This window comes from Ips typographus, linkage group LG1 (genome assembly GCF_016097725.1).
Source record: "Ips typographus isolate SLU linkage group LG1, UJ_Ityp_2.0, whole genome shotgun sequence".
Lineage (NCBI taxonomy): Eukaryota > Metazoa > Arthropoda > Insecta > Coleoptera > Curculionidae > Ips > Ips typographus.
This window is the reverse complement of record NC_138422.1, coordinates 23,597,341-23,610,627: the sequence shown is the minus strand read 5'-3', so window position 1 is coordinate 23,610,627 and position 13,287 is coordinate 23,597,341. Positions and strand designations below refer to the sequence as shown.

The following is a 13,287-nucleotide window of genomic DNA, read 5'->3' as shown; positions in this document are numbered from 1 at the left end:
ATAGAAAGCAAATCAGCGGCACTTAGTGTTCAATTCTGTCGCGTGTCAGGTGGCAGTTTATTAAATTTTCAAAAAGGGAAAAGAAAACCAGATTGATATCTGGGCCATTTGCGCTCTGTTCTTTAATCAACAGAGTCATAATTAATATTCAAGGACGGAATTTTAAAGGAAATCCCTTGCAACCGCTTTGAAGGCGACATATTAGTTAACTCTCGAACTTTAACGCTGGCGAATGATTAAGTTTTATAACATTCAAATTATTTTCATTCGTTCTGATGCTCTTCACAATTTCGGATTAAACACGTAACAGTTGGAGGAAATTAAAAATAAATACGGAGCGTATTAGGGTGTGATGGAAGTGAGTAAATTGGAAATCGTGTGGGAGAAGGGTCACACAAATCTTATCTTCTAATTTAATTTTATACAGCTTGTGATACGGACCTGTAGATTTTCTTTTTGTCGGTTTAAAAATTCCAAAAATTACTTTTTTAACACTAGATGTGATTCTGGGCCATTTTGGTACATAAGCTAACAGAGCTGCTTTCCTAATGTTCTTTCATAGTTTGAAAGAGCCTTTTTATATCAGGTTTTGGTTCTCTCACACAAACCATTCAATTTGGTTTGGAAAGCAAAAGCAAACGCGTTGCAAGTTTTCTACTGGAAAAGAACCTTTGGAACAGCTTCTTTTACAAAAAGAATCATTGAAGATGTAAATGAGGTTGATTTTATCATATCCGACAAGAAGCAAATTTTTAGAGAAGTTTTAGTCCTGAACCAGTTTTCAATGGGTAGCGACCACAGCGTGGTGAAAGTTTTTATAGAAATAGACCTTGGATAAGAAAGGTATGAAGAGATACACACCTACCTGGACAGACCCTTAAAATATAGAACCCATCCACACTATCCTCGAAATGACATTATACTGAAAGCTAGAGAGGAAAGCCAGCAAACCCAAGCATGAGAAGAAAAATGCAAAGCGATAAGAACAAAGAACTACAAACTTCCAAATCTATAAGAAGAAAAAAAACTGAAAGTAGAATAGTCAACAAATCCAACAAAGGATGGAAGATAATAAAAGTCAAGTTCTAAGGAGAAACTGAAACATTGGGAAAAAAGAAATAATAAAATTAAAAGACAAAAATGGAACCACAAATATGACCAACAACAGAGAAGAAGGACATTATTGTAGCCGACAAAACTTTGATGAGCAACATACAAAAAACTGAGATAAAGAAAGAGAGGGAGAAAACTCTGGAAAAAGCGTAGTTAAGTAAGGATGGAAAAAAAATCCAGGTATAACAGTAAATGAAATAAGAAACGCACTAAAGAAAATGAAAAGATTTAAAGCTCCGGTTGAAGATGGTACTGTTATAGAACCGTAAAGATCGGGGAAGACAGACTTTTCTGGCGATGAACTCGGAGAGGCAAATGTCAGAAGAATCGCTGGCTACAAAAGCTCAGACCGTCCTCAGCTGGTTGATGATGATGATGATGATGATGACAATATAATTTAGCTTCTCAAAGCCTTAAATTCAATATTCAATAGTCATCTGCTTTTTGGAGCTACCAAAAGGCATTTGACTGTGTTAACTGGAAGATGCTGTAGAGAGTTCTTCAAGAGATGGGAGTGCCTGAACATCTGATTGCACTCATAAGAAACCTTTACGACAACAGTATAGCTAAGATCAGAATAGAGAACCAGAACTCGGTCCCATTTAAAATCTGCAGGGGCGTTCGTCACTGCTGCTTCCTCTTCAAACCTCTGGAGACATAATGTGGAAGGCATTGGATGATTGGCATGGAGTAATCTCAATTGCGGAGGAAAATATTACAAACCTAAGATATGCAGACGATGCAGCATTAAGAGCTGCCTCAGAAGAGGAAAAGTTGGATCCCCTAAACAGCGTGGAGACAGAGAGCAATAACCATGGCCTTATCATGAACGCGGCGAAAACCAAAATCATCCATGACAGAGGCTCTACAAAGATTTCAAACTGTTGACCATATCCTGTACCTGGGATTATATATTAGTAACACGAGTAACAAAGTGACATCCGAAGGATAATAGGACTAGCTAAAAGTGCAATAAATCGACAAACCAAGATTTGAAAAGACAGATCTATTACGAATAAAACTAAAATGACCTAGCAGACTAGTTGGCTTCTTAAAGTCGACTGCACTGCTGCAGCTTCCAACAACCAGGATGTGACGGATCCATACGTTTCCGAGGCGGCTACCCCCCCGGTTTGCTGAATAACAACACTAATATGAAATTAGTTTTATCTTTGATTTTTTCCATTTTTCAATATGTAACATGAACAATTAAACAAGCAAACAAAGAACAGATGCCTTCGAGATCTGGTGCTGCAGACGTATGCTACGAATCCTTAGAGAACATCCGCAATAGACTATGTTTTACCTTCTTGATGTGCTTGGCGAATATATTGAGATTTTTTGGATACATCGTGCAAAGAGATGACAACAACCTGGAGAGGATGAGTGTTTTGGGAATGGACTGATCAGATCCAAAAGGTCACCGGTATTTCGTTCTGCGAAGTTAAAGAAACGAAATAACGTCACAAGTTGAACGTCACAGGTGAATGGGATAAATCTTCTGGTATGTTAGCAACTGATGACTAATTTCCATTGCATGACAACTTTGCATTTAGTTCAACTATATAAGTAACAACTACGTATCAAAAAAGAAAGCCAATGAAATAACCTCTTGACAGTAAATTACCAACATATTTTTGGAAACATTGGTGTCAGATGGGATAGAAGAAAAACTGAGGAGGGTGACTAATCTGAAAACTACTTATTATAGAGGGACGCGTACGGATTTTGAGCTGAAAAGTACGCGTTTTCCATCATAACCGCCCCTACCAGCCGCGTCCCTATCATTTACAGAAGTATTTTTTCGTGTCGTCTGCCCTTTATTGAGGATATTATTGTCGAGACGAAGAGGGGACCGTTTTTTAAGTAATATGCGGGAGGCATTTTTCTAGTGGCGCGGCTGCAAATGGCGTTTTTATTAGAGTGTAAATAAATTTAATTAGTTTTTGATAAACGATCGGTCCGATTCCGATGGGGCTTTAATGCAGTACGATTGTAGTTGATAAGATTTAATTAAATATTTTTTGAGGGTGTGTCGTAACAGTGTATTCCAAACCGTTAATGTATCATATAAATTGTACATTAAACAGAAAACTCTCGAGGAATGTCAAATCTTGGCACAATAACAATGTTGCAAAAATGATCAGCTGGTCAGATGTCATATTGCTTGTAGCTAAAACTGTACTTTGCTAGTAAACCCACTGAATCACATTAATGGCAAGAAAATACAGTTGCTATTTCTACCTTACATGATTGTTTCCATATAGATTTGCAGAAAATAACTTACTTCTATGATCATAAAAAAAAAACGGTTGGAACGGAAGCAAAGAAGAAGAAAAAACTATTTGATTAAGAAACAAGAAAGGACTTTCATATTTCAAAAGAGAAGAATAAAACGCGAGAAGAACAGAAGAAGAATTGAGTAAAGGCAAGAAAAGAACAAGAAATGAAAGAAAGGAAGAAAATAAATAATAATTGAAAAACGTGAAAGGGTCTCACTTTCACAGAAAAACAGAAGAATAGAACGGAAAGAAGCAAATAAGAAGAACACCGATCAGTTTAAACGAAGAAGAATTAAAATGTGAAGAGATAAGCAAAGAAGGCGAAAAAGTGCCAAAATTAGTATATGTATAATATATAGAGAGACTAATAGAAAAAGATCAAGTAAAATATCCATCTAGTAATTTATAATGATACACCCGGTACATTTTGTCGCATTTTTATCTCAATTGAAAGTGGGTGGGAGAAAAACCTTTCCATGTTTGCATGTCGAAGTTCCTAACGCAAAAACTTCGCCAACTATATAAAAGCTTACGGTTTGTTCGTTACTTTAAGTTTGCGTGAGCGATCGGTTTAGTAGATTAACGAGCCAGTCAGCGGCTGTCCGACTATCTGGGAATCAATTATTTCATGCCTCCGCCACTGACCCACCCTTAAGGCTCCAAAACCCTGTTTGTCAAGTCAAGCAACACTACTTAAGGCTAGTACCTCCTCTGCCCTTCAGGGATTATTATATAAGACCACCGGGACTCTTAAAGGTAGGTACCACGTAATTAGCCAGCTCCATGATCACGATGACGGCCAAATTAGGCTGAACAAACAAGGGAACTTGTAACCGCCTACTAAAATTTGCATAATTTTGCTTTTTTTAGTATAAACTATAATTAGCTTCGTGTCATTAACTTAGTCAAAGATGTAAAATGAACTGTAATTTTGTAATCAATTCTTGTAGTGTCGTTAGTTATTCACCAACAGTTTGCTCAATTGTTACAATAATGAGTCTAAATTGCATTAATGGATACTTGAATTGTATCAAAAGGTGATGCACACTATAAAATGTTAGTCAAGTAAATTGTAAGATGATACAGTCATACACTGGGGGCACATTAGGAAAAAATTGTCATTCTAGGATAATGGGCTTTGTGAAACATAACAGAAGGGAGTGTCCCATACCTGTTGACTCAGTTTGTACCCAACAGCGTAAAATATGCGTTCCCATTATTCCTCAGGTTGGAACATAGGACCTCCACAAATCTCCTCCATCTGACCTGATTATAAGCCAGTTGCCACTTCTCCCCATGACTTGCTCATCATCTCAGCTTCATCCAAATGTTCTATCGTAGCACAGCGTTTAAGTTCGATCCCTATTTTAATAGAATCTCTTTACACCTTCGAGTTCCATATTGGATTTAGTAGTCCAATAGAAGAAGCTCTGCGTGCTTTCACAATTCTCTCTATCCCACCCTTCTCTGATGCCATCCGTGTTGTCTATTACTCTGCCGAGGAGGAACACTAACTTCATTACACACTCTTTCTATCGGTTGGTCTGTATTTAACAGCATCTCTTTGGTATTGTTAATATTCATTTTCATTCCAAATTTTTCTGCCTTACGTGACAGAATTTTTAGTCACATTTCCCCAGACGGGTTGTAAAAGTCTACGGAATGGCTCTTTCAGCTATAACGAAGTTTTGCTCAATATTGAATAGCACCACGGATAACACATATCCCTGTTCTGCTCCATTCATGACTTCTATTTCTTCCAGCACTTTTGTTTGGGTGGAACACCTTTCTCCAGAAGCGTTCTTCTATATAGCTGAGTATACCAGAGTATCAAACGTTCTTTCGAAATCAAGGAAGGTTAGGTATAGAGAAGGTCAATACTTTGTTTGATATTAATTCCTGTTGGGCCTAAATCCAACCTATTCTCGTGTTTGGGTGGGTTCTATTGCTTTTGCGAGACGCGTATGAATGATGATGGCAATAAGTTTATTTATCGTATTTAGGAGCTTCCATTCACCAGGAAACTGCTGTGTCTTCCACACATCTTTTATGATATTTGAGCATGCCTTGAGATACTCTGGAGGAATAAACCAGCTTTACTTGATGAAAAGAAGCGTCGAGAGTCGTTCTGAGAGAACTTTTACCCATTAGCTTATAGCAATCGGAATGTCCCCTGGACTGCTTGCAAAATTTGCTCACACACTGTCACTGTTGTTTCAAGCCTTTCACCTTTCTATTATTGAATGGCGATTTCAGTCCTATATTGGTCACTTTTATGAAATTTCCATTTGGAAGCACTTTTTTTATTCATAACCATGAAGTTCTACCATTTTGACTCATCTTTTCAAATTGTTTCCCTTCTTGACTACTTACTTTACTTACCTTGACTCCTCAGTTATCAGGCTGATGATCCGATACTTCTCACACATCTTTCCTCCACACTTTTTGTACATAGTTATAAATTCTGATTGCAGCCTTTATTCGGGGATATTTCGAGAATGCAAGATTCTGTTCAAGTGTGAGTATCGTTTCTCCAACAATTTGAGAAACTCTGCTGTTTATCTCCTGTCTCCATCTTGTGGATCACTATGGAAGAGCCTGTTGCTTCTTCGAATGAACTGATTTCCAGTCTTTGATTTTCAAGAAGCATGCTCTCCGTTCTTCAGGTAGTGTTTGTTTGATTATAGTTGTTCTATTTTTGTCTGTGGTCTGTTTCACTTTACCGTTTCTTAAAGGTTTCAGTTGGATTCTTTACTATTATGCGTACGTTAAACGTTTTTTCGTAAGTTTCTTCATCTCATTCAATATCTACTCGAAGATAGGTTTTTACGCCAGGAAAGCAGTTTTTAAACCTCTTGTTAACTAAGCAATTTGATTACGGACAATATTATCATGTGTATCGGCTGGCGACATCCAAGTATTTGGTCTCCTCTTAATACATCAATTTGTTGTTTTCTGTCTTCTCTATTGTGAGTTATCACACTTTAAAAACAATAAAACAAAAGTGTTATAAATCGATTGGCTTAACACAATACACAAGTTTGCAGGGAGGTATAGACAATTTAAAGGGAGATTGGAAAGGGGAAGAAAAGTGGTATATGCACCAAAGACATTAAAGAACACACCAGCAACAGGGATACTTAAATGGGTAAAAAATAACGTTAAGAACGTTGAAATAGGTTCGTTTGTCATACAGAGCCCAAAACCTTCCCCATTGAAGCCAATCGTGTTAAAACCGACAATTAACAACCTCGGCGATGTTCTAACGTTCCCAAATGGATTGTGGAGCCTATTTATGGCGTTTGTGATTACAGTGAAAGTCCCATCTCTCCCCAATTGATTCTAAACGTCTCTAACTTACACAAATAGAATTTTAGACCATACTTATGGCTCTTCTAATTGCAATAAATGCTGAATTAGGCTTGTTCCTCTCCAAAAGTTCTCCAGTTTATGCCAAACAGCTGAAAACCGACAAATAAGGACTCTGGCGATATTCTAACTTACGCAAATGAAATTTGGGAGAGTAACGTATAGTATAAAAGAAGAATGATTAAAACAAATGTTTGCTAGCAATATTTATAACCCTTCAGAACAAAATGCCAGTTGCTCTGATTTGTCAAATATTGAAAATTCTCTTTAGGGTAATTCATTATAATACAAGACATTCAGAAAGTGAAATGGATCTCGTAAAGACTTAAGAACAAAAGTAATACTGTTTTTAAGTTCCATTAAAAAGCTGATTAAATATAGATCATGTACTTTATAGATTATCATAATTCCTTTGACAAAGGTCGACATTGACCAAGTCACAAACACACCAACAAGGAAAAGAATCGACCCCAGAGAAGTACGAATAACACCAAAAATCTACTTTGATCAGAAAGTATCAATACAAGTAGAAGACTTAGCATTTGAAGAACCAGAGAAGTATACAATAAAGTCCATCAAAGTATCTACACTCACCAATCCTTTATAATTTGTACTCGGAAGATTCTTGGTGACCATGACATAGTCAGTTAAATCAATAGCATAACAATAAACAATCTGAGATTCGCTGACGACACAGTCTTCTTAATTGAGGCAAAGGGAGAAGAAGAAGAAGATAAATATCTAGGCACAACTCAGTGACACTAATTCGAATTAAGAAGCTTGGTTGGATTGTTTTTGGATAATTCGTCCAATTGCTACAAAGCACATAAAGTAGAATAGGCGCAATTTTGGTCGTTGTACAAATATTGCGTTGACGATAAATCGACTTTCAAAACAAAACTCGTCCGACCGTTTTAAAATAAAGCGTCGGCATCTTAAGTCGGCTTCACGTCCGTCAACTCAAATAGACTTTAATTTCTGAAAAATTAATCTCTACAGTCGGGCGGCCGTGAAATGCCTTAGATTTCTAAAACACGGGGATTAGTGGAGGTATTATTAGAATTACCAGATGTAATAGATAGCCGAGGACCCGTCCTCTGTCAAAATGAAACTAGCGGTCGTACAACTGTTTCACTTCCAATTGCGTTAGTATCTGGTTTGGAAAAACGTTTGAGGAATACTGGTTGTAGGATTAGGCTTTTTCAGATAACTGACTAATCCACGAAAAAATACTAGAATTAGAGGAAAAACAAATTCAATCGGCGGTGGGGCGTCGATAAATTAATAAAACTGAGAAAACCCCGCATTTCCCTTTGGAGGAATCCGATAATGAAATATCCGCTTTTCGTATTATTTAAATAAAATTCCGGACGTTTCTTTGGCTTCGCCTTATTTTCGATTCGGTCCCCGGATAATTGCATCGAAAATATCCGCGGCGCTGGAAAGCTAACGAATTTTTCAGTTAATTTCCAAATCCATGGCCTGTTTCAGACTTGGAAGGATTTCGGTATTGCGGATTAAATTAAAAAGATAATAGCTACTGAAACTAATTCCATCTTCTGCTCGGACTGGAACGGATTTCGTTAAAATAGTTTTCAAGAATGGTGCACCGGATTAATTGCGTTGTCGGGTCGATTTCCTTGGCCAGTTCAGCTTATAGGAAAGTTTGGCCTCATCGGTCAGTTTACGTAAAAGTAAACAGGATAGCATGTGTAATGAGCACTGACCTATTTTCACGTAAATCGATAATCCGTTGTTTACCTTCAAGATAATGTACATTCCACCCTGTTGTCTTAATATTAATAAGCCACTTCAGTTACGGCTAATATTGGATTGAATACTGAAACTGGGGCATTAACGGGTTGAATTTAGAGCGCACTTGATGATGGATGGATGGATGGAAAAAAGTCAAAACCAAGCTACTTAGTGAACACAACAATTTGTCTTATTATTAACTATCAATCAGTATATCAGTTCTCTTGTTGTTGGTAGAGAAGAAAATTGGTCAAATTGTTGATCAACTGTCACATTCTAATTATAAATCATATTTAAACCTTGATTCAAGATCAGATGGCAGAAATTTGCTCAACTTTTGCCTAACTTAACCTAACCAGCTAGTAAAGTAGGCCTTTGAGCAAGAATAGAAGAGGAGAGATAATAGCATCAGAATAGTATGCTAAAAATGAAATCTAGAATCGATGTTTTAACTTACTGTAAATATCATTGTTCTGTTCTGCATTGTCTGTTAATACACCTGCTAGTTCTCTGGATTTCTGGCTGCATTCGTTTTCAAGCTCCATGGAGCGAACAGAGTACAGTTGGTCAAATTATGGTTTTGGCAAATTACGTCATTGTGACGTCAAAAATGCTCTGCTCCCTCCATGGAGCTTGAAAACGAATGCAGCCTCTGTTTTTATTTCTCTGGATGTCTTTCGAGATCCCTTCATTGTCTATGGCATCTTTATGTTTATTGGTGGGATATTCTTCCTTTAGAAACTTCTATTTAGTTGACATCGGCAAAAAACTTTCTTGAGACAACTTACGTCAGTCTGTCGTTTGCCTTCTTAGTATACCTTAAGTTTCCCCTAAAGACCCGATTTTTTTTTAATGTGCTACTCGTGGATTGTGTTACATGTTTGACGAAGGAGGAGTAAAAGCAATCAAAAATACTGTGCGTTCCACATTCTCACCACAAGCTTGCCAATATGGATGTCTTGGTACATCTCTCTCTACTGTGTTTGCCACTAGAATCTCGTGGTTTGGCAGCTTCATCTGTAGAAAGGATCATCATCAGTTAACTGTTGACCTGTTAACCAAGATATATGAGGAGTGCTTTACATTATCAAATGCTTTCTCGTAGTCGATGAAGCACAAGAAGTCGTCTCTTTTCTGATCCTGTCATTTCTGCACCAATGTTTGGAGACTCTTTTCTCTTGTTTCAAAACCGTTCTTAAATCCAAATTGACTAGCACCAAAAATTCGTGTAAAGCTCGAAGAAAGAGTTTAAGGAAATGGCTCATCATGCTTACATACGGTTGCGTTGTTTGATTTCGGAAGCGCGACAAATGTAGAACGGAGCCAATCTTCGGGAATTTGTCCAGTGTCATAAATATTGTTAAAGAGTCGGACAATGCTGTCAAGCTTTTGCTAGCTAACCAAATGAAACGGTTCTGAGTACATATCATCAGGGCCTGGAGCTTTGTTATTTGGCATTAGAGTTATAGAAGTGTTTAAGTTCACTATTTAATATATTTGGTCCTGATAGCGTTGTTGTATCTATTTTGGTCTGTCGTCCTGGAAAGATGAGTGGTGTATTCTCTCCATGTTCGTGGTAGTTGTTGGGTGTCCAATATTATTTGACTGTTTTCATCCTTAATAAAACTTATATTCCTATTGTTGTATATTCAGGCGATTTCTTCTAGTTTGCTCAGATTTTCTGCTTCCAGACATCCCTCAGTCAGCCAATTTTCTTTTGCTGGTATTATTTAATTTCGGGTTCTTCTTTTATAATCTGTATAGTGAATTAAATCCAGAATATCATCCATTTGTTCTTCTTGTGTCCTTTGGTAGTTGTGAAGGAGGTCTCATTGGTTTTTCGAAAAGCTTCTTTGAGTTCAAGCCAGTGGTTGTACATGTCATTTGTATTGGCAATACTTTCCAATTCTTTATTAAGATGGTCTTCATATAACGATCTTCTTTCCTCATTTTTAAGTAGTCCTGGTTCTAATACCTTTTACCTTTAAGCTCAATTATTATGAAATTTACTAGCTCGTAAATAATATCACTAGAGTAGATAACTGCAAGCCTTATATGAATACTATTGTCGTAAATGTCGTTTTAAATAAGTTCATAAAAACATCCATATAAACTCTTCATTTGGCTGACATGATTTTGGATCCCTGTAGCCACCCTGTTAGGCAAGTAAAGGTAATCTAACAGCCACACAAATAAATGGTGGTCAATGTTATTAAAACATGCTTCCTTAGTGTAGTTGACAATTTGACGACACTTTTGTACCAAATTTTGCACCTAGATACAAATTTGACAAAACCGTTGCTAGTAAATTGTAATTTTGTGTTGCTCTCGTCCACATTTCAACTAAAACGACTTAATTCCCGGACGTAATTTTTGCCCCGGGACAATCCACGGGAACGAACAGCGATAATGAGCAGTAAAAACAAAGCGAGCTCGGCCCTTATCCGGACCTTTATTTCGGCGGGCTTGCATCTATTTTGTCAATTGTTGCAGCAGGAGTAATCCGGGATTACTGGAAACTACGCCGTATTAACTCCATGGACCAGGAAGTTTCGCGGAGAGTTAAGTAATTAAATTTGCTTTGCCGGAAAGTTAGTTGTCTGTTCGCTGTTTTTTTCTTCTTCAGTTTTTTTAGGGTATTTGACGAAAACGTCGTTGTTAAACAAATTCCAGACATTCAACGAAATAATCTACATCACCGGACCAAATATTTTCGAAAATTAGTTTAAGTTGAGAGAAGAAGAAAGATATGGGGAATGCTAAGAAGAAACAAGCTTGAAGTCAAAGATACAGTGCAAACCAATAAAATCACATCAGAGCAGTGGTAAACAATCTTTAAAAATCTATATAAGGAAGAGGAAGACATAGAACAGCTACAGAATGAGCATGAGGAGGATAACGATATTCAATTAACAATTGACACTATACAAAGCATCTTAAAGTCCCTTAAAAATAGAAAAAGTCCTGGACCAGACGAGATCACCAATGAGATGCTTAAATATAGCGGAAACAACCTACAGAACGAAATATTAACCCTATTTAACAATATCATAGAAGAGAGAAAAATACCGGACGAGTGGAACAATAGTGTAACCATACCCATTTTTAAAAAAGGACAGTAAACAAATCCAGAAAACTATCGTGGAATAACACTGCTTGATAGCACACTCAAAGCATTCACAAAAACAATGCTGGAAGAAATCACCAAAACCATAAACATACGAGAAGAACAACAAGGCTTCCGAAAAAACAGATCCACTATCGATGCAATATTCATTGTCAAACAAGTATCAGAAAAATCTATAGAATTCAATAAACCTGCGTACATGTGTTTTGTCGATATGACCAAGGCTTTTGACAGAGTACGCCTAAAGGATGTTTTAGAAATAATGAGAACAAAAGGTCTTAATCATAGACTAATTAACCTAACATACGACATTAACACCCAGTGTAAAACAAAAATCAGGGCAGGACATATGACAACAAAAGACATAGAGATCAACACAGGAATTAGACAAGGCGATTCACTTAGCCCCTTCATATTTAATTTGATAATGGATAAAATAATTCAAACCCTACCCAAAACTGCTGGATTCAAAATGGGAGGCACATTCTTCCATGCCGTCTGCTATGCTGACGATGCTGTCCTTATTGCGGATTCCGAGGAAAATCTCCAAAGATTACTACATTCCTTTAACACTCAAGCTAAAGAATTAAATATGGTCATTAACACCGAGAAGACCAAATGCTTAGTAACATCTAAAGAACCGATAAGATGCAAGTTGGAAATAGATTCTAAAATTATCGAACCACTTTAAGTATCTGGGAGCAGAAATAACGAGCCATGGAAATCTGTATAACGAAGTTAGAGAGCAAACAATGAAGGGGGCTAGAATTTCGGGATGCCTGAGAGAAATTGTCTGGAAGAACAAATACCTTAACACCGAAAGCAAAACCAGAATATATAAAACGGCCGTAAGACCTATCATAACATACGCGGCAGAGACAAGATCAGACACAAACAGAACTCTACAACTGATGAGAACAGTCGAAATGAAAACATTAAGAACCATACAAGGCAAAACGCTACACGACAGAATTCGGAATGAAGATATTAGGCAACAATGCGAAATACAGGACATAGGAAGGTGGGTGAGACAGAGACGAAGATTTTGGAACAAACATATAAAAAGAATGGAGGACAGCAGACTCGTCAAAGCCGCAAAAATGAACAACCCAGTAGGAAAAAAATCACAGGGAAGACCACCAAAACGATGGCGAGAATGCTGGACATCATCCTCCGGGGAGGACATGCTGGCAATGAACAGGCAGTAGCCTACTAATATGGTTTACCATGTTAGAAAGAAAGAAGAAGAAGAAGAGTTTAAGTTGATCTTAAGACATTTCAAGCGGATCAGAAAGAAGAAAACAACCTGAAAATGTCCGCTAACCTAACTGTGGAAATGATTCTTAGAGCTGCAGAAGACGTCAAAGATGCTGAAAATAAAACCAGAAATTTTTGAGTAAGCTGAGGAATAAAGCTGAAAATGTGGAAAAATCTTCTAAAGAAGTAATATAAGATGGTGATTTTGGATTCGTTGGATCAGAAGGTGACAGAAGAAGTAGTGTGAAGTGGAAAGATATATCTAGTTAAAAATCCTAAAGATGACAACCACCACATATAAGGAGCAATATCAGTCAGAACGACTGTTGTTTTGGGTCTGATGTTCATTGTAGCAAAGCGTTAAAGTCAATAATGCTGTCTTCA

The 13,287-nt window shown here is 37.2% G+C and overlaps 1 protein-coding gene across 1 annotated transcript; it reads left to right on the top strand.

Annotated features, from left to right (window-relative positions):
• Positions 1-12,398: 12,398 nt before the first annotated feature.
• Positions 12,399-12,854, top strand: LOC145724848 (uncharacterized). The gene has a single exon (XM_081973355.1). It carries the CDS (start codon positions 12,399-12,401, stop codon positions 12,852-12,854), a length of 456 nt encoding a protein of 151 aa, XP_081829481.1.
• Positions 12,855-13,287: the final 433 nt, after the last annotated feature.

Coding starts and splice junctions, on each gene's coding strand:
- LOC145724848 (XM_081973355.1), top strand. CDS start 12,399: ATGAAGGGGGCTAGAATTTCGGGATGCCTGAGAGAAATTGTCTGGAAG.